General features: G+C 33.3%; 2 protein-coding genes and 1 long non-coding RNA gene across 4 annotated transcripts; 1 reads left to right on the forward strand and 2 right to left on the reverse strand.

The window, feature by feature from the left end:
- Positions 1 to 7,772: 7,772 nt before the first annotated feature.
- On the reverse strand, positions 7,773 to 15,097 carry LOC145607852 (uncharacterized). Its single transcript, XR_014105646.1, has 5 exons — positions 14,661 to 15,097; positions 13,430 to 13,678; positions 12,927 to 13,034; positions 10,320 to 10,389; positions 7,773 to 8,651 (listed from the first exon to the last, which is right to left on the reverse strand). It is a non-coding gene; the product is annotated as an uncharacterized LOC145607852 (long non-coding RNA).
- Positions 11,584 to 14,330, forward strand: LOC145607849 (myb-related protein 2-like). Of its 2 annotated transcripts, XM_081663446.1 has the most exons (7): positions 11,584 to 11,913; positions 11,988 to 12,199; positions 12,309 to 12,385; positions 12,603 to 12,660; positions 12,751 to 12,829; positions 12,919 to 13,105; positions 13,385 to 14,330. In XM_081663446.1, exons 2-7 carry the CDS (start codon positions 11,995 to 11,997, stop codon positions 14,042 to 14,044), a joined length of 1,266 nt encoding a protein of 421 aa, XP_081519572.1. In that variant the 5' UTR covers positions 11,584 to 11,913; positions 11,988 to 11,994; the 3' UTR covers positions 14,045 to 14,330. The 2 variants fall into 2 exon arrangements, with proteins under 2 accessions (XP_081519572.1, XP_081519573.1); XM_081663447.1 differs by having other exon boundaries at positions 11,590 to 12,199; positions 12,919 to 12,988.
- A 5,814-nt stretch (positions 15,098 to 20,911) lies between the features above and the next one.
- On the reverse strand, positions 20,912 to 21,793 carry LOC145606920 (F-box/kelch-repeat protein At3g06240-like). Its single transcript, XM_081662746.1, has one exon. The coding sequence runs from the start codon at positions 21,791 to 21,793 to the stop codon at positions 20,912 to 20,914; it is 882 nt and encodes a 293-aa protein (XP_081518872.1).
- Between the last annotated feature and the right edge of the window lie 372 nt (positions 21,794 to 22,165).

A 22,165-nucleotide genomic window follows, 5' to 3' on the forward strand; every position in this document is an offset into this window, starting at 1 on the left:
AAATTGGTGTGTGTTTTAATGCAAATGGGTCATTCTTTTTGGGGGTAAAATTAGGCCAAATAGGTCGTTCTTTCGGGGATGGGGGGAGTAATAGATTAATTGATTGAAAATTTGTGTTTGTTTATTAATTGATTGATAATGATTGACATATTGTAGAACGCAATTCAAGTAATTAATTGTAAATTTTTTAATTCTTTTGGGGACACCATACCTCCTGCCTTGGTTTATGGAGTGTAATAGAGGTAATTAATGTTTGTTTAAAGTATCAATTTCTATTCTTGTAAAGAAATTTGTCAAAACAAAACCTTTTAAAAGCACCATTTTGCGGGAAAAAAAAATCCTTTTAAAAGCTTTTTGGTAAAAAAAAAAAAAAAAAAAAAAAAACCACCATATTCATTTTTTTTGCAGAGAAAACCCATTTCCTTAATTATCCTCTAATTAACTTAATTAAACTCTAATTTCCTCCCATTTCTTCTAATTAACTTAACCCACCCAATTACTTAATAATTAGATTTAATTAGACAAAATAACCACCACCCCTTCCCCTTCTTCCTCCGTTTCCCTTCCCTTGATACCCCCTCACCCACCGGACCCGCCGCCAGATCCCCCCCACCTCCAGCGACTTATCTCCACCGCTGGTTGACCCTCCCTATCCCCCTATATCCCCGTTGGCGATCACCACTACCCTTCGAACTTTTGGCTCTTATTTACTCAAACATGCTCAAATTAAGTCTAAATCAATTGCAATTTGCTTCTAAATCACCCTACCATCACGTACATACATAGTGAAAGCCAAAAAAGGCATCAATTGCAAGCAAGATGCACAAAATTAAACCCTCAAATCAATTTTCTAAGTTTTTTCAAAATCAAGGAGGTAGTTGTCGGGCGGTGATTAGAGGGAAAGGGAGAGTCGCCGGAGGTGGATGATCTGGTGGGGGATGGGGTTGACATGATGCCATGGGAGGAGGAAGGAGGAGGAAGGGGAGGGGGAAAGGGAGGAGGAAACGGAGGGGTGGTAGATTTTTTATATATATTAATTAATTCTAATTATTTAGTAATTTGGTGGCTTAGAGCGAGGTTAATTAGAAGAAATGAGAAAATATTATAATTAGAGGGTAATTAGGAAAATAGGTTTCCTCCCGCAAAAAAAATAAACGTGGTGGTTTTTTTTTTTTTTTTTTTTTTTTTGCAAAATGGTGTTTTTAAAAGGATTTTTTTGACAAATTTTCCTTCTTGTAATACGAGTATATTAATATTTTTATTCAAGTGTTATTTTTTAAAAAAAAAAAAAAAAATGTACCCAGTTGGTACATTTTTTTTTTTTTTTTGACGGGAAGTTGGTATATTGATTGATGTATTGTTTCTGGATTTGTTTGTTTGTTTGTTTATTATTATTATTATTATTATTTTTTAAATTCATTGGTAGTAGTCAATTGGCACGTTGATTGACTGATATGAACGGTATGTATGATTTCATGAATTGCTATTTATTTTTGGCCAATAATAACTGTAATATCAGTGTTTCATGGGAAACATCATACCTTTCCTTTTTTTTATTTATGTAATAGATTCTTCTTCCGTTTTTTTAGTTGAAATCATTTGACTTTTACACTATTCACAGACTATACTTTGACTCGTTTTTATTATTGATAGATACAATAAAATATAATCATTTGGGATCTTGTTTGAATAGTCTATATGTATATTTTTATTAATATTCACTTTTTATAATTTTACAAGGTTGATAATTGAAGTTATTAAATGTTAAAAACATGCGTTGACAAGCGTGATAATAGAAATGTGTCAACTAAAAAAAAGAGGAAGTAAGTAGTTATGTTTATATCTTATCGTATATCTCATTATACTACGTGAGAGTCAATACACACTTGCACCCAATCCACGCTAATATTATTCTCATTATAATTATGTTTCATTTTATATAACTAGTGTAATTATTTTATAATGTTCTTAATATTTAGGGCCTGTTCACATTTACTGAATTGAGCTGAACTGAACTGAATTAAGTTGAAATGAATATTTTATGAGAGAGAAAATTAGGAGCTAAACTGAACTGAACTCAATTGGAGCTGAACTGAACTGATTGGAGCTAAACTGAACTGAATTGAACTGAAATTAAATAAATGTGAACAGGCCCTTATTGTTTATAAAAATGTAGTATAAATGTGTAACTTTTCACATTTATATCTATATTATTATTATTAAAACTCCAAGGTAAAGAGTGTTATATCGCCAAGTGTCATTTTTTTATGTTATTGCACCACATCATATTCCAAGCTTGCCACATAATCGAAGTGTAGTAATGTTTAGTCTTCTTGGAAAATTCTTCATTGATTCGTTTAACCTCCATGTATTAATGTTTAATTTAATTGAAAAATCTCTTCATATGTATAACAACTACTCTATTTAAATTTCTATCTTAATAATTGCACAATAATATAATTTGATTGAAAAGTTTTTCATATGTGTAACCCAGAAAGACTTGCATGGACCTAGTTCACAATAATATTATTGTGAACGTGAGATTTATACACATATAACTGACATTATATTGAACATAGTGACCCTTATTTTTAACATAGTAACATTATTTTTAACATAGTAACGTTTATTAAGACTTGTATAACGTTTAATATAATTGTGAATTTGAATACAACGTTATGACTCTAATTTTAACATAGTGACCTTTATTGTTTATATTAAACAGTATATAAAATATTTCATTAAAATATTAACTTCTTATAGCCTATATATTACCAAAATGATTTTTATTTCAACATAATGACCTTATTTTTATTATAGTGATTTTTTTTTTTTTATTAATAAAACAACCATAGTTTCTCTAATATTAGTGGTCCACAATAAACTAGTGTGAACCAGGTTTATTTAAGAATTTGTGTGTGTAACCACCCTATTTAAACTCCCCTTCAAATCCTTGGCAATTGCACAATGACATAATTTGTAAGAAATTAACCATTAAACCATTTTTTGTGCATTAATTTATAAAATTGTAGTTACAAAGTACGAGCAATAATTAATTGTGTATATTGACATCAAAATCAAAAAGATTTACATATATATATGTATATATATATACTTATAAGAACCCCTCCTTATATAAGAACCCTTTCTTATGTAAGAACACCTTATGTTCTAAACTTTTTCCTATTTCCTATGTTCTAAATTTTTTTCTGCTTATGTTCTAAATTTTTCCATATATTCTAAAATTTTTCTACTTATGTTCCAAATTTTTTCCAATGTTCTAAAATTGTAATTTTAGATTATGTTCTAAATTTGTTCCTATGTTCTAAATTATTTTTTTCAGCTTATGTTCAAAAATTTCCTTATGTTCTAAATTATTTTTTCAGCTTATGTTCTAAAGTTTTTCCTATATTCCAAATTTTTTCTACTTATGTTCCAAATTATTTTCAATGTTCTAAATTGTTTTTTAGATCATGTTCTAAATTTGTTCATGTTCTAAATTAATTTTCCAGCTTATATTCTAAATTTTTTCCTATGTCCTAAATTATTTTTTCAGCTTATGTTATTAATTTTTACCTATGCTATAAATCATTTTTTCAACTTATGTTCTAAATTATTTTTCTTATGTTGTAACATTTTTTGTTGCTTATGTTCTAAATTTTGCTATCTTCGAAATTATTTTTCTTATGTTCTAAATTTTTTGCTTATGTTCTAAGTTTTTTCTGCTTATGTTCTAAAATTTTACTTATGTTCTAAATTTTTTCTATAAGAACCAATCTCAGCCCTTTATTAGTTTTGATTTAACCATATAAAATGATCCTTTAGTAATGGCATTTCTGTAATTTTGAGAATTTCGTATTTAGAACATAGAAAAAAAAGTTAGAACATAAAAAAAAAAAAAAATTTAGAACATAAGCTGAAAAAATTTAGAACATAAGAAAAATAATTTAAAAGATAGCAGAAATTTAGAACATAAACAACTAAAATGTTAGAACATTAAGAAAAATAATTTATAACATAAGTTGAAATATAATTAATAACATAATCTGAAAAAAAATAATTTAGAACATAGGAAATATTTAGAACATAAGCTAAAAAACTAATTTAGAACATATGAACAAATTTAGAACATAATTTAAAAAACAATTTGGAACATAAGTAGGAAAAACTTAGAAAATATGAAAAACTTTACAACATAAACTGAAAAATTAATTTAGAACATAGAAAAAAAATTTAGAACATAAGTTGAAAAAAAAAATTTAGAACATAATCTAAAAAAAAAATTTAGAACATTATTGGAAAAAATTTGGAATATAAGTAAGAAAATTTTTAGAATACAGCAAAAACTTTAGAACATAAGTTGAAAAAAATTTAGAACATAGGAAAAAGTTTAGTATATAATTAGTCTTCTTACATAAGAAAGGGTTCTTATATAAGGTGGGGTTCTTACCGGATCCCTCTCCTATATATATATATATATATATATATATATATATATATATATATATATATATATATATAACAAAAAAAAAATATAGTCAAACTAACTAGCTCACACAAACAACTAATTACGTACTTAAGATCTCATCTTTAAAAAAAAAAATTAAATAAGCTTTCGGTGTCAAACAAGGCCAAAGTATAGTTTGATTAAAGTAATAAATTTATAATGAACAGAGACATCGCCCGGGCCAATAACTAGTTCATCTATGATTTCATGTCCTTATTATTACATCATTTCTTGTATTTGGTAATGAGTTTCCTCCTATTGTCTTCGCTTACCCCATCTTTGTTTCACTTTTGACTCCTTTATTCTCCATTAATTATATCTTATTCTTATTGTATTAGGTTAAAACGATTACACACTTACACCCAAAACCGCACTATTCTTCATTTATTTATTTCATTTTTGTATATATTTTATTTCCATTCATCCTTGATTTCATGTCTTTTTAGATGTAACTTTTTTCCCCTCATCTTACCATCTTTTATTCCACTTTAGCTCCCTCTTGGATTTTGACTCCTTAAATTAATTAATTTAATCTTTTTCTTTCACAAATTTCTATTCTCCAAAAAGGGTGTCATTATATGATTATATCATTCAAATGGCACATTCTACTATCTTCCGATGGCGTAATTGTTATTGTTTTTGGGTAGATAGTTAAGGTGATACTGGGAATTAGGTTGTGAGAGGAGGGAGATAAAGGAGGAAGGGGCAAAAACGTCAAAGTTGAAGCGGTACCTAGCAATTCTTAATGATGTTTAGCAATTAACTCCAATAAAGAAACAAAAAAAAAAATACAAAACATGAGTGATCCCTACTCTCTCTTTTCCGTAGTTTTATTTAAGACTAAGAATGAAACAAAACTTGATAGAGGTAGGTGTTCCTAAAATTAGCACTAAATTAAATCCACATAACAATAATCTTAATATAAACTTAGAGATCAATTAATTCAAAAAAAAAATTACTTCAGCTTCACAAACTTCCACTAATTATTTTCTCTCCGGCAGGGTGATCAACTACCGCGTTGTTTGATCTTGGTTCAAACTAAATCTTCCCCAGGCTCTCCCTTAGCAGGCAACATCCCTGCATATTGTACACAGGTGTTTCCAAGGATGAGCAATGGTGGAACAATTAACTTTCCTACAGCTTTGTTGCAATGATCACATTATTCCATCCATAATTCCTGCACCATCTCAGGGCATATATAACAGCTCGAAAGTTTTGCAGCTCACGAGCTGAGTTGATTTCGGAATCAGCACTTCAGCAGTCCACCTTCCCATACTATCTAGACAGATCTTCAGCGAAGGAAGAATCTACATTTAACTAGAGTTCCCTTGATATTTGATGTTACAATAAATTGATAAAACATTAAGAATGGATGGAGCAAGCACTACATGAAAATTTGGAATATTCTAATAAGTATTTCATAACAAAAAAAATTTGCATGACATGTATATATATTCCCCTTGTTTTTGGATTTTGTTTTTAATGTGTGTTTTCTCCGCCTCCCCAAGTGTTGTCCTTGCTTGACTTGTGACCTTTCCTAAGCAAAAAATCTTTAATCAGTTTCAAGACTTTCTACTTCTTATTTCCCTTCAACAAACAAAATTCATAAATCTCCAAATCCATCTTCTTTATACGAAGTATGTTTCAAATTTTCATTGTTCATTCATCATCTCTTCACATAGACAAACAAGACAACAATAAAGCCTTAGCCGTACTCCCACAGCGAAGTCAGTTGCATGAACTGAGAGTCTGTCATTTTGGTCATCCACAAACCACAAAGATCCTCCCTCTCAATTTACTTCTATATCTAATGTTACGTCACACAGCAAGCCCACTTTCTTTACGTCTTTACATAAGCAAACAACCCAAATACAAAAGGCAGAAAGAAATTGCCTTAGGTTATAATTTTCAATGCACAACAATGCAATAAATAATGCCAATTCTCACATCACTAATGCAACTTTCTATCACTCTAGCTTTAATTTTGAAAAATAATTTTCCTTTAGTGGCTTTCAATAAGTGTATTAACCCTTTCGTTTCTTTAAGATTAAAGATTACTAAAGAGGGGATCACTTATATAGGTACACTTTCACTAGGATTTCACTTATTTCATTAGGAATTATTAACCCTTGTCTTATTAAATCTTAATTTATTAGCCCTTATCTTATTATTAGACATTACTAGCCCTCATCTTGTTTGAACTTATTAGCATTTTTCTTGTCTTCTTTTGAGTTATCTAAAATAAAAGTAAGGAGAACAAAGCCAAGAATATATTAGGAAAAAATATGAATGGAGATCAGTACTAAAAGAAGCCAAAATTCCTCATATACTTAGTTTTACAAAAGTTTTCATACTAATTGTCCACCCTAAGCTAGCAGCTAACCTGACTCGGTCAGCAATAAATTGCATAAGTTAGCACTTAGCAGATTTATAATAATTGAACCATAATTAGCAATTCATTGCTGACCATAGTCCATACTACTGACTAAATTTTTCCTAATTGAAACAACTAATTCAAAGTTAAGGGATTCACTAAGAATAAATTCATTAAATTAGTTGACAGTTTGTTGTTGAATAGGTATTAAAAAAAAAATAGATATCATTTGTAAAATCAACCTGATTGAGGATATTGTCATTCTTTTAGCATTATCTAAGAAAATCTTTCTATATTTTGAGAAAAAAGACTAATTCTTGATAAGCTTTATTTCGATAAGGATTAATTCTTATAACTTCATCTGTCTTATTTGAAAACGAGGGAGTATTTATCCAATGATATTGGAATATTTTCAATTTGGATGTGTTCATATTCAAGCAAAAGGTCATGAATAAATTGAATGGCTTCAAAAATAATGTAAGTATTCTAGTAAATAAAAATTCATTGGCCTTTAAATTAGAAAACAGAATTTGAGCCGCCATAGTCTTTTCTTTAAGCAGAAATAAGCTTTATCTAAATAAAGTAAATTAAAATAGGATGGTGACGACTGATGAACTTCATTATTCATCAGCAGTAAATCTTTCACTATCAATAATAGAAGATGTCACCCTAATGATCATATTCATAATCAATCATGAACATTATTAAAAGTAGAATTTTTTGAAAATAAAAACTGAGTATTAAAATGCTATATAGGTAAAGAATGAAAGTACAAATGCGAACCCATTTTTAGTGGTTTCAAATTGTGAGAATAAATACAAATTAAAATTCTAGACTTAAAGAATAAAACCCACCGGCTATACTTAGAGTCATGATTCTAATATACTTATTCTCTAAGAATTTTGAGGGAAATTAAAAAAAAAAAAAAAAAAAAAAAAAAAACTTTATACTGCTCTTCCCCACTTTCTTTTTACAACAAGGAATATCATTCCGTGGTCATTTCTCACTTTACATTTCTATTGGAAATCCAAGGGCCACCCTTGTGTGGTCAACAAGGAGCAATTATCAAGCATCTTAACACATGTTTGTGTTCAACTTCAGCTTGATTTGTACTATCAAAACATCACATACACCATGCTGCTTCTCTTCAAAAGAGCATCTATGACACCACCTTGAGGAAAAGGCCCGTTCTCACGCATGAGTGTGGTGGCTCTCCCTCCACCACTTAGTTTATGACGTGACTCACATGAGTTTAATTTCTAGGTACATAAGGTAAGGTGGTCGAGCATATGGATATTGACACAGATTTTCAAGTGATATCATAGCATTATTTAGAACTATATAATAGAAACAATAGTTGTATTCTAAGGGAATGTAAAGTAATGTTCATTTCACCTAGTTATAATTAGGTACGGAAAGTAACACAACTTCAATAGTGTTAAATTAACCAAATAGTATAAGATGGACCGGCCTAAGTAGGCCCCTTCCCCTTTGATTTAACTTTGGGGATGAGGGGGGAGGCCGGGTTTGAGCATCCAAAAACGACCCCACCCCATTTGTTTTTCCATCACTAGATGCCTTAACTCCTCATAAGGGGCCTTAAAAGGAAATGCAAGTACAGAAATCGAACAATACCTTATAAGTTTCCCTCTTTCACCAATGTGGAGAATCATACGCCTTTGGGAGAAGATAGCCACAGTAAATCCGAACAGCGGGAAGTGGAAAAGGCGAGTACTCTAATGTACAACAATGAGCATTCTTATTCCTAGCCTGCACACGAAGCAAACAAATTGAGCAAAGATAAGATGAAAAAGGTTTTCTGGGACATCAAGGAATAGTTAATACTCTTGCATTTACAAATTTTTAATAAATATAACACTTGTTTGTCAAGCTGAAATGAAGCATCTTTCCCAGGTGTTATTGGCCCATATAGCATAATTAGCCAAGTTCCTAGTCTTCGTACAGTCATAGAGATGCCTAAGTGCCTAAGACAAACTTGGAAGCCTATAAAACAGACAGTTTCATTTAGTAGAGAATCAATAAGGTATTTTGCAATACTAATTGATTATCGACCTATCATCAGCTTTTAACTATTATTGAGTACACCAAAAGTATTAACCAAATAAAAAGGATAAAATAGGGGGAAAAGTGTGCTTTTTTACCATGCCTTGCAATTTTCACTTTCTAGTTCATTGCGTAAGGGTAAAACTCTGTTTGTATAACATTGACTGCTTAATTAACATCAAGGCATTCAGAGTATTATTTAACAATGTGTCATAAGCAGAAGTTATTCAATAGTCTAGAATAAAAGGATTACTTGGGTGGGCTTTCATCCAGTGAGCTACATACAGAGAAAATTAAAAGGAAACACACTAGTGCGAGCAACAGAGACAGAGGGATATAACAGAAAGAGAGCAATAAAATGCATCCAAGTATTAGGAAAATAACTTAGAATTTATAGACAGAATTGATGAAAATGGTGGTACTCAGTACTTTTTATCTAAACATCTTTATGTTTGCCTTAAAGATAAAAATATATTTGGGAGCACTCTTACAGAAGACACAAATAAAAGTCACTCCGTATCAAACTGAACAAAGCATTCTCTTCACTTCTTAAACACTCCAACTTCTGAAAATTCCTCTTTATCTGAACAATGATACGAAGAACCAACAAGATTGCAGAGCAATCAAAATCCGATACACCATGGCTCTAAAGGAACCCATATTACACAAAATGAATTTTGCGAACAAGGTTTACAAGTTTGTTTAAATCACCTAATGAAGGATAATTGCCTAATCAAATTGTTAATAAACAGAATCACAATGGTAGAAAGTATCATGGTGAAACTTATTCCATTTCCACATGCCAAGTAACTAGTGAACAAAGTCACTTTAAAACTTCTTTTTGCAAAAGGCCTATTGATTCCCAATTTATATCCTGACAAATCAGAATCAAATTATCCTCCACAAAAAAAGGCAAACTGAGTTTGGAGTTGCTATGATGCTATATATTAATGTTCGCTAGTTTAAATTCCTCAATTTCCGTGCAAAGATTTTTAAAAAAGCTCCCCAGTTTTAGCTACTTTCATGCGAAAAATTGCCTGTAAAATACTGATTAGGCAGTATGACATTTTTTAATTATAATTGTAGATTTTGATATATTGGGTTGATTTGGAATCAATAGCTGAAAAAAAGAATTTGTTCTTGAAGTCTTATGTTGTAGATATAGTTAAAGCATTAGCATTTCTTTTATTATCATTATCATCATTGATTAGTCACCAGTCTTAGTACTGCTAACAATTGATGGGTTGTCAACTTGTCATTATTATTGCAGAAAAGGCTTGTATACGATAATATCTCATGAAATAAATTCAGGAAGAGCATCAAGAATAAGAGCATCAAGAATAACTTGCAATAAATTATTAAGAATCTTAATACCTCGCCAATTGATGGTATTCCAAAGGGGTCTGTAAAAGTTTGTTACTCAGTGTGTCTATGTGCAAAAGACCTGATAAGGAAAAACTATTCATCATAAGAAACATCATTTTTGTATCATTTGTACGAATTGCTAGAAGGGCACAATATATAATAGAGCAAAAAACACAAGAGCGCAATATATGTATATACTTCGTGTCTACACAGGTTTTACAGCAGCAGACATATCTACAAAGGTTTTATAGCAGAAGACATGGTTTTAAACAAGCATATGTTGTTTCCAAAAAGTACATGACACGGCATGAAGAGGATCATGATTGATGCCCAAACTCGATTAATTCACATGGAAACATATACATATATATATTAAATTCATATATAGATGCATGTTTTAAAATATAAAACAAGGAAAAAAGAGTATTATATGTGTATTTTGAGGGAATCACAGAACAAGTCATCAGTAAGGTAAATGGTCCTACACAGATGAAAGACACATCTTTGAGAAAAGAAGCAAGTACAATACTCACCAATTCTGCCATGCCTTTATCTACAAAACTATCAGTGTGGGACTAGTTGCTCAAGCCAAATGGCAGTGAGACAGATTTGGGTCCATAAATGTATTTACAATAAGTGGGTTGAATAAGTTCCATATTTACCGAAGAAGATATAATAGTATGTATTCCATATTCCATGCTTTTCCCTCAAACAATGTCCCAAATTAAGCATCTTCTTCATTTTTTCTTGTCAATATCATAAACTAAAGTTTTATGATGCTCCAGTCAACAGAATCTTCCCCCAGCAATTTCCACATTAGAAACAGTTACATTTACTTGCTTATGTCTCTATCTAAGCCCTTTAATAGCATGGTGTTGTTGTTCATCCTCAATGACATAGAATTCAAAGTCATTGAAAATGAATGATGATTTATTGGAAGGAAATGAACAAGGCTTAAAATTGCAATATTTACCATATGATGTACAGTAAGAGGGACGACTTTGAAAATTTCAGGAGAATACAGTTAGTGGATTCTCCTGTCCAAGTCAGAGGATTCCTATATACCATCAGGGAATAAGGTTCTAATTTTGCCAGATCAAAGAATAAAAATTTGGGGAGAAAAAAGGAGCCGCTTCATAAACTAAGAATATAATTAGCAGATATAATAGAAAACTGCTGTGCATTTATTCTGGTACTTAGTGCAATTTATGTGATGTTCTGAAAAGTTCAGTTCAGAGGAATTCAAACTAGAAGTTTGGTTCTGAGTGTGGAAAGTGGACCACAGGACAGGAAGGACAAGATCTCTTTTGAGTTGCTATGAAAAATAGATTAGGTTGCGTTCATTGTTGGCTCTGTCCAAGATTCCATATTCTCTCAACTTTCTATCACCTCTTCTTCTCCTTCTTATAAAAGCCTCCCATAGCTTGCCTTTTTTTTCTCCATAAGAAACGATAGAAAAAATTGTGCAACAGAAGTAGAAGATAAGTTGGTTTCTCAAGAGAGTATAAGATATTAGGAAGCAAACAGAACAACCAAAAAACTTGGAAAAACCAAGGCTCAGCCTCATAAATTTTACTACAAAAGAAAACATCTATTTCCTCAGGTAAAAGTCCCAACAAGATAAAAGCAATTGATGTTTTCTAGATTTACATCAAATTAAGATTGGTCATCTTCAAGGCAGGATATGTTTCATCACCAAACTCAAGCAAACATGTACGCTTCTACAAGAATGCCAGCTCCTCAGGAAAGGCAGCTCTTCCTGCAAGGTGGAAATGGCTCTAGGGATTCAAATCTTGTCCTTTCAACTGATGCAAAGCCTAGACTGAAATGGACACCTGATCTTCACGAACGATTTGTAGAAGCAGTAAATCAACTCGGGGGAGCGGATAGTATGTCTTATTCTAACCTGACGTTAAATATTGTACAGGGATATGCAGTAGACATGTATTAATATAAAATGGGTCAGCTAACCACTTCTATTTCTTATATATTTTGCAGAGGCTACCCCTAAAACAGTCATGAAACTCATGGGAATTCCAGGGCTGACTTTATACCACCTAAAGAGCCATCTTCAGGTGATTATCACTCTCTGAATGACAGAGTTCAGGCTTCACCCTCGCTGATTTGTCTATTTTGCATACTGGCATAATTGGCAACCCCTTACGTTTCAGTTTGGTTCATACGAACCAAGATGGTCATCTAAGTTCCAATACATCCTCTTTTCCACCTCTTTTCTTGGGAAGAGGAACATCAATTGCAGTATCTAATGTTCTTTTCATTATTGGTTAGCAGAAATACAGACTGAGCAAGAATATTCATGGACAAACCTCAAGCGGGGCCAACAAAACTGGTGGGATAACCTTCTCATCAATGTCCTTTATCATATTTCTATTAAGATTATCTTACAATGGTAATTTTAACTGATAATATACATTTACAGTTGTCATGTCTGGCGACAAAATACCAGAAACAAGTCCTTCCCATACCAGCAGCATCAACATTGCGCACCAAACAAACAAGTAAATATGGATTTCCAAAACTGTGATTAAATCCAACAAAATGATTTTAATGCTATAATTTGCACTAACAGCTTATTGTTAAAATTCAGGAACTTACATATAAACGAAGCATTGCAGATGCAAATCGAAGTCCAGAGAAGGCTACACGAGCAGCTTGAGGTACATGATCCTGTCTACTTCCAATTCAAACAGAATGGCCTTTCACCTAATGCGGAAACAACAACAGCTGCTCAGAATTTACAGAGACATCATCCTAAGAACAGTCGTGACAAAGATGTGGGGTATAAAATGAAGAATAAATTTTGTTATACTTTGTGCCTGTACATGCCAACGACACTTCATATGCATTGTTTAGTAATAAAAATGATATCAAGAAAAGTGTTAGGTCACTAAAGGATAAAAGGGTAAAAAAAAACACTTCGAAATTTGAACTCGTCTGACAAAGCTTGATACATGTATGAGACAATTAATCTTTTCCAAGATTTTCTTGTTGGGTTAGTTACTTCTGAAGTTATAAATCGTTATTTATCCCCTTATGAATTTACGTGGAATTAGGTGCAGCGGCGTTTACAGTTAAGGATAGAGGCTCAAGGAAAATACCTTCAGTCAGTCTTGGAAAAAGCTCAGGAGACTCTTGGAAAGCAGAATATTGGTGTAGTTGGTCTCGAAGCAGCGAAACTTCAGCTCTCTGAATTAGTTTCAAAGGTATCCAACCAATGCTTGAACTTAGCCTTCGCAGAGATGGCAGAAGAACAGCAGGGGGTATGCCCTAAGCAGCAAATACAGCCCCACAAACCGATAGGGGATTGTTCAATTGATAGCTGCTTAACCTCATGTGATGGACCTCAGCTGAGAGAGCAAGATATGCAGAATAGTGAGTTGGGGTTAAGACCATACAACGACACCAGGTTCTTGGAGGGAAATGATTTCAATGGAAATCTAAAAGACCATGCAACAATACTTTTCCCCACAACTACTCAACAAGATACAGAAAAGATGGTGTTTCAAGTTGAAGGAGCATGTAGTGATTTGTCCATGAGTGTCGGGATTGGAGGAGATACACAAGATCAGCTTGAGAAGAACACATTTCAGCTCGATAATAAGAACTACAAACTTGCTCCATTTAGTAGTGATCTAGACTTAAATGCCCAAGATGAGCATGATGTTCCTTCAAGCATCAGACACTTGGACCTCAATGGATTAAGCTGGACATAAGAGTGACTTAAACAACACCAAAAGGTTCAAAATTCGGAAACATCATCCATCGCTTCAACTAGTATGGAGCTTTCAGCAGTATAACAGTTTGACAGCAATCACAGCATAGCCTTTCAAAGAATTGAATGACATGAATTTAGTCCTCTTGTATGCCTCCTATACCATTAGATTTGTGAGGCTTTTTCTTGATCATATGTTTAATATGCTAATTTAGCATTAATGGCTATTCAATTGACAGGAAAGACAAAATAACATATACAAGTGTTACTTTTAGCATGAAATTGTCTCAAACCATCCCATATTTTTTTATCAACGAAATTTTCATTGAGGCATTTCATCGAGCACATTAAGGGCAAAATTCACTTAAACAAAAATCAACAATTTAGAGACATGAATTCAAAACCCATGTTCCAATTCCCCCACATTTCCCTCTTTGTCCACTGCATTAGTTCAGAATACCATCATTCGACAAACGAAAAGGTGTAAAATTCGAGATTTTTGCAAAAATTTAGGGTTTCAAAGCCTAAACGATAAAAAATAGACCAAAATATTCAATCGAAAACAACAAATTCACAGAAATTTGAAGATAATCATTGTAAAATTTGAGAATTTGAACCTTGTATTCATCAAAGCAGCGACCAACGAACTCAATTCGTTCATCTTAACTGTATCTTAATTGATCAGGCTCCCGCGCAAAAAAGTGGCCCATATGAAAGAGAGATGACAGACAGAAAGATGTGCTTCGTGCCTTGTGGCTTGTGCTGTGCTATCCTAATAACCAAGCCTAACGGGCCCAACCCCTGGTTTAAGCAAGCAAGGAGCACCGTCTGGCTTGTGCGTTTTTTTTTATTGATTGGGTTGGATCGTAACACGATATGACTCTACAAATAAGAAGAGTGTTGGGTTGATACGACACGATACACACACGCAGTGGCGGATACAAGGGTTAATTGAACTCACAAGTTTTTTTGTGTGAAAAAAAAAAAAAAAAAAAAAAGTTTAATTAGAATTGTTTTGTGCATTGTGCAATAATACATGATATGGATGTGTGGCTCAGTGGGGCATTTTTAGCTTACATCCTAACCGCTGGGTTACTGGAGATCGCGAGTTTGATCCCTATTTTAGTTTAATAATTGTAGAGTTAGGTTCTTGTTTGTTGGGTTTTTAAAGATATACAATTGATGGTTTTCAATTCATTTGTGTATATTGGGATTTTTTTTTTCTTTTCTTTTTTTTTTTTAATGTGATTTTGATTTTTTGTTTTTTTTTTTTGGAGTTAGAACTTAAAATGTTATATTACGTAGTATTTAGATATGAGTTAGATACTTGATGAGTTGATATTTGATTGATTTTTTATTAAGTATTATTGATTTATTGTATTTGTTGATGGCTACACGAAATAATTGAATTTAGTTCATGTAGCTGACCTCACTTATGGGATTAAGGTTTTGATTGATTTATTGTATAAAAGTACTTTTGCAGAGTTTTTTTTTTTTTTTTTTTTACTTTTTTCTAAGTGTAATATATTTGTAATCCGAAATATCAAATGTGAACTTATGTATTTCATCTTTAATTAATATACATTATTTTAATACGATTTCCAATCCACAATTTAGAATTTCTGGATATGCCACTAGATACACGAGGCATTTTAAAGGGAGTATAAGACATTAGCAGTGTATTTATTGGTGCATAACGAGGGGCATATAAGTAATTATACGTATGCATGGGCAAATGTATATCCTAAATTTAGAATAGTAACATCGGATGATACTGTAAATGATACAAATGAATATTTAGGGGTGCTATATATGCATGTAGTGATACTATATAAGCATTCAATAATGGTACTAAATTTATGCATATATGGTACCACTGAACATCCAATTACATTAAATAATTCTTGATTAAGGCGGACTTTCATTAAGTTAATGTAAGACGGGTTAAAATGACCCTAATTTTTTTTTTATTTAACGGGAAGTAATAATATCATTAAATAAGGGAAAATTTCACATTTCATACCAGCGAAAGGACCCTAATTCACATTTGCTACCCCTTTAATTTTTTATTTTATATTACTACCACACAAAATCACATAATTTTAATTTTGCTACCACTTAACACTTTCCGTTACAATTTCCGTTAGTGAGATCAACCACCCTCACTGCCACCCCTCCCTCCTCGGATACCCTCACTACCTCTCCGTCGTTTGCCACCTTCGACTACCATGATTTTTTTTAAAACCCAGCAACCTCCCTACCCCCTGCTGCGCCGGTGACAGCCCCACCACCTTCCCTTATCCCCTCCTCGCTGCCCCCACCCCCACCCTTAAACACCAGCCCCGACACCACCCTTCCCCCACCCAAAACAGCCACCCCCAACCCTTAAACACCAGCCCCGACATCACCCCAACCGGAATCGAGCCGAAAACGACCGATTTTCCCCTTTCCCCTTTCCCCAACCTGAATCGAGCGAAAACGACCGATTTTCCCCACCCCAACCTAAATCAAGCCGGAAACGAAACCCTAAATTCGTTTTGGGTTTTGGGGTGGTGGACGGGTGGTTTAGGGTTAGGGAAGGTCGAAACGGTAGGGGAGGGGGTCGATTTCGGTGGGGGGGAACGGGGCTGGGGGCGGCGGTGGGAGGAAGGGGAAAGGGGTGGTTTTGGTTCGGGTGGGGGTCGGGGTAGCAAGTACAGGTGGGGGTTCGCCGGTTCGCGTTGGCTGCGTTGGGGTGGGGGAAAAGGAGGGGGATGGGTTCGCCAGTCGCCGACAGGGGGGAGGGAAGGGGTGGCAGTTGAGGTGAGGGGTGGCAGGGGAGGGGGAAAGTGGTTTTTATTTTTTTAATTTTTTTAAAAAAAATTTTAATATATTTTTTATATATTTTTTTAAATTTATAAATTTTTTTTAATTTTTTAATTTTTTATAGTTAGGATTTCCGTTAAGTGGTAGTGATTTTTAAAATACTCTGATTTAGGTTGTAGCAATATAAAATAAAAAATTAAAGAGGTAGTAAATCTATAAATGTGAATTAGGGTCCTTTCCCTGGTAGCAAATGTGAAATCTTCCTTAAATAATAGTCATACGATATCTACTATAATAAAGATCTGTAAACCACAAATAGAGAAAAAATATCATAACTTTTACAATCAAAATCATAACTAATTTGCATATTTGGCATAACTCATACTCCACCGCTTCAAGCTTGACGCGAGCAATAATTTTCTGTCTTTGCATCTTTCCAAGTTGAGAGCTCCGCAATCTGCGCTCATGTTTTGATCGACCAGTTGATGAAAAATCCTAGACCCATAGGAATCCAAATTACCTTCCCAATTATTATATATGTAAGAACCCTAAAAATAAAATTCCCATCTATAGATGAGAATCACAATCCCATAAATTTGGGAAAACCCTAGAAAATTGGGACAAACTCTCAAGATGAAGAGAACAAAACAAAACAAACAAACCAAAATGTAAAACAGAACAAAAACTAAATTGAATTAAAGAAAAAGGGTCGAAAATAGTCTAATTTCCGAAGAAATTAGACTATTTCCGGCCTAAATAGCCGAGAAAACTAAAACCCTAGAAGAGAGAGGAGAGAGAAAAAGAAAAAAGGGGCGGCTCACTTAGTTGACCCTAAAAATATTTAACGTAACCATTTTAAAGAAAATTTTACCCTAAAAAAATATTTATAATGTATTAGATTAATCATATTAGCCTTCAAAACATGTATTTATTGTAAATTACACATTAAAATACAAAGAAAATTTGTGAGGAATAACACCTCCTTTCACTGGTGTTCGAAATGGAACGACCTTTAGATTATTTCAAAATGGAACGGCCTTTGACACACATTTGCCAAAAATGAAATGTGACCCATTAGTAACCTGTTTAATAGCTTACTTGTGACACGTGTCACAATGTCATTGGTCAAAATTTTTAACAGTTTTGTTTTTTAAACCTTAAAAAAAACTTAAAACTAAAAATAAAAAAACAAACAAAAAAAAAACAAACAAAAACAAAAAAAACCCTGATATTAAAAAAAGTAAGAAAACCCCTCTCCCTTTACCGATAGCCACCCCACCACCACCCGTTCTCGCCTAGACCTAGCAAACGGGTCGTTCGAGTCGAGTTCAGATCGGGTCACTTCCGGTCAGAAAATATTTGAGTCGAGTCGGGTCAATTCGAGTTTCGGGTCGAGTCCGTTCGGGTCGGGTCAATTCTGGTCATGTCAGGTCAATTTTTAGGACCAACTTTCGGGTCAATTTAGGTCGGGTCATTTCAGGTCGGGCAGTTCGGGTTGGATCAACTTTGTGTCGGGTCACCAAAGTAAATTCACTTTAAAAGAAAAAGTTGAAAAAATAAATTAAAATCGTTAAAAAAAATCGTGATGAGTGCCTATTACTAAGGAATGAAATAAAGAAGCCCTAAACTAAGGGCCCGTTCTCATTGATTGAACTCAGCTGAATTAAGCTGAACTGAACTGAACTGAACTGAACTGAAATAAATATTTTATAAGAGAAGGAAATAGGAGCTGAACTGAACTGAACCGAACCTTATTAGAGCTGAACTAAACTGAACCGAACCTTATTAGAGCAGAACTAATCTGAACTGAACTGAACTGAAAATAATTGTATGAGAACAGACCCTAAGTAATTCACCATTTCACCTTATTCACTATAAGAATCAGGTCACTTCAGGTCAGGTCACTTTGGATTAATTAATTCGGGTTAAAATTGAGTCGGGTTACTTCGGGTTTCGGGTCAGTTCGGATCGGGTCAAGTTTGGGTTTCGGGTTAATTTTGGGTCGGTTCAGTCTGGGTCATCGGGTCACGTTCGGGTCAACTCCATTTTGGGTCGAGCTCGGGTCGGGTCGGGTTAGTTTGGGTTTGGGTCAGCTTTTGGGTCACGGGTCGGGTCATTTGGGTCGGGTCGGGATTACCAGATCTAGCCTCGTCGGTGGCCAAAATCCCCCCTACTCGGCGCCACGACACCCTCTTGGCCTAGACCCCAACTACCCAGTCCCTCCCCTTACCTTTAACCACCACCTACCTTCTCCCCACCGTAAAACCCTATCCTTGACTTTGAAAAACATTTCGAGTGTTTTGGCATCGAATCGTGCAACACGCTCTTGCTTCTCCCCACCCTAAAACAGTAAACCCCATCCCTCCCCTTGTAAAATATTTCGAGTAATTTGGCATCGAATCGTGCAACACGCTCTTGGTGCTGGCGGCAAGGAAGCAAGCCTTATGAGGAAGCGGGGGCTTATGAACACAAATCAACACAAGCGTGCAACAATATCTCAAGGGCGCTCACGCTTATTAGCGAGGAAGTGCGAGTGATCATGGTTTGTAAAGGCCAACAAGTTAAAGCATCCACAAGTGAGTCCAAACCACAAGTTCTTATAGCATCAAATGAGTTGTGAGGGGAGCTATGTATTGTGCAAGTAAGACATGATATCTGTAAAAGTTTAACTACACACAAGCATGAAAGCAAAGCAACACCAGATTGAAGGCTTTTGGATCTCATTTAATGACTTGTCCTCTAAAGAATTCTAATTTGCAATTATATATATAGTCTCTATTGAACACTGAAACGATAGTATCACAATAAAATGCCTAGAAGACTTATATAAAAGTCTAGGAAAGAAAGACATATAATTCATACTAATTAACGAAGTTAAATGCTAGCACTTGGAGTAAAATGAGAGTATTTGGAAGAGTTTTGAAATGATTTTTTGCAAAAGGGTTAAGTTTATTTGATTATATCTTTTTTACTACTCAGCATTTTAAGGAGTTTTGCAAAAGAAAAGTCGAGGCTTGTTATTTTCGGAGTATAAATAAGAATTTGATTACGGTTAGTGTAAAGTGTGTATGTTGTTGAAGTGATAACTTAAATCACTATTTTCCTTTGAGTGTAATGATTTATGATGATGAATACACTAAAAAAATTCAATAATCCGAAGCAGGAACCCAAATTAAACTTTGTGTTGGGCTATCTTGAGTCTCGATGATGTTAAAGTTTTCTTGCCACCAAGAATCACTTGTAAGTTTAAGGTCAAATGTTCAAGTGACCAAATTAAAGATCTCACCGAAAAAGGTAAGGTTGGGGTTTATTGTGTGCATCCACTCGTTAAATTAAAAGGAGCTCCTATCCTACAACTTAATAAGTTGTTTCTTGAACCTTTACATATCAAATTTCTTAAAAGCTATCTTATAGTCCTATTTTGAAGTTGTGTATTATTATATACTTCGTATGTTGCAGCACCTTAGTGTCAAGTGTTGTAAAGGTTTATGTGTGAAAAGCCTATTTATCCTTTTTATTTTGTTATTTTAGAGTCTAGGCCTCTAATGGTAAGTATTATTTTTTGTATCGTGTCTTGTAAAAACTCTTATTTATGTTAATTTTAGTTTTTCTAAAAAAAATTTAATGATAATTTTAATGTTAAAGGTTCATCAACTTTCAGCAAATTATTTGCAATTGTAAAACAAAACGAATGATGGCCTAATAATTAAAGTTGCAAATTCTTTAGTAGCAAAGGAAACTAATGAAAGAGTTATGAAATTCATCTTGCTAACATTATGAAGAACATAAGTATTCATTTTAACAATAATCATTAACATAACATTAAGGCTAAAATTCTATAAAATTAAAAGATGACAAAAAGTAAAAAAATAATAATAATAAAAAAAAAAACATTAAGGGTAAAGTAAAACTTAAATTCAAAGCTTGAAAATAGGCCTAACTAAAAACAAAATACAAATTAAATTGAAGTTCTAATTTAAGATAAACATAAAATAAAATTGATTAAGGAAGAAAGAATAATAATATTTTTCTTGATTTTGTAGCCCTCCAAAAGAAGCTAAAACTAGGGAAACATTGTAAGTTTCTGCGAGAAATTTCCTTTGAGCAAGACCAAACTCTCCATGTAAGTAGTAGTGAAAAGTGGGGAAAGCTTGTAACCTTTTCCAAGAACTTTTATTTCTTGATTTTTTAAATTGTAAGAGTTTACACGTCCAGTGCTTCCCCAAACTAGCAACTCGCCATCCATCTTGAGATATATATTCTTACCAAATAATTGTAAGTTGATTTTATACCTTTTAGTCCATGATTGTGTTGTTCCTTCTTCTTCTTCTTTCATCTCCCATATTTGACAGTGAGTTTCAAATATCTCCATGAGTCCAACCGATTGTTCGAGAATGACAGGATACCTTAAACACTGATCTGATAATTCATTAACAAGCTCACACTTAGGCAATTTAATATATTTAAATGCCTCAGTATGTACATTAAATGACACAAAATGGGAACGCCTAACTTTCAAAGCATTAATTAGAACATCAATCCCTGACCAATATATGATCCCATCATGAAAAGCCTTCGGACAAGCATTATGCCAATAACATGGCCTGTTAGAAATATCAACAGACTTCCAAGATAAAGTGCTAAGGGTAAAAATCCCAGCAAATCTCGGATTTTGAAAGTCATTTCCATTAAGACTTGCTACCACCTTGTAGTCATTCTTAATAATGTCAAATCCAAAAGCATAATCAATAATAAACCTTTGACCTACAGTTGGCAAAAATTGGGGAAAAGGGAGTTCTAAGGCTTTCCTAATTGAAGGGTTCCACAAGAATATTTTGTGAAATTGATTTTGCAACACGAATTTCCCGATGCAAAGCAAACCATTGGTATAACCAATCACTTGGTAACGTTCATACCATGTGCAATCTATTTCAAGTTTATACATCTTTTTGAATTTGTCGGCACTACGAATTGCACAAAAATGTTGAGTACTAAATGCTCGAGGTGGTTCTAGAACTAGTAGGTGAGACTTTTTTTGATTGATTTGATAGTTTTTTAAATGGATTAAAGGAAATTTTGGGTCATCAATCAAAGAACACCATACCTTGGACACACAACGACATCGAAGTAGAGATTTTGCTGGTAATTTTGCGAGTATTTCAATATAAATATCTATTGGTAATGTGACTATTAGACCTTCAATTTCCCTTTGTTTCACCATATTTGATAGAAAAAAAATGAATGCTTTCTATTAGAAAGAGAAAGGAAAGAGAAAGAAAAAAATGAAGGCTGAGAGGATTGTATTGAAGTTATATGT

Source organism: Chenopodium album, chromosome 23, assembly GCF_948465745.1.
Source record: "Chenopodium album chromosome 23, dcCheAlbu1.1, whole genome shotgun sequence".
NCBI classification, from domain to species: Eukaryota; Viridiplantae; Streptophyta; class Magnoliopsida; order Caryophyllales; family Amaranthaceae; genus Chenopodium; species Chenopodium album.

Coding starts and splice junctions, on each gene's coding strand:
- LOC145607849 (XM_081663446.1), top strand. CDS start 11,995: ATGTTTCATCACCAAACTCAAGCAAACATGTACGCTTCTACAAGAATG. Junction 12,200..12,308: donor TCAACTCGGGGGAGCGGATA/GTATGTCTTATT, acceptor TATATTTTGCAG/AGGCTACCCCTAAAACAGTC. Junction 12,386..12,602: donor ACCTAAAGAGCCATCTTCAG/GTGATTATCACT, acceptor ATTGGTTAGCAG/AAATACAGACTGAGCAAGAA.
- LOC145606920 (XM_081662746.1), bottom strand. CDS start 21,793: ATGTATAAACTTGAAATAGATTGCACATGGTATGAACGTTACCAAGTG.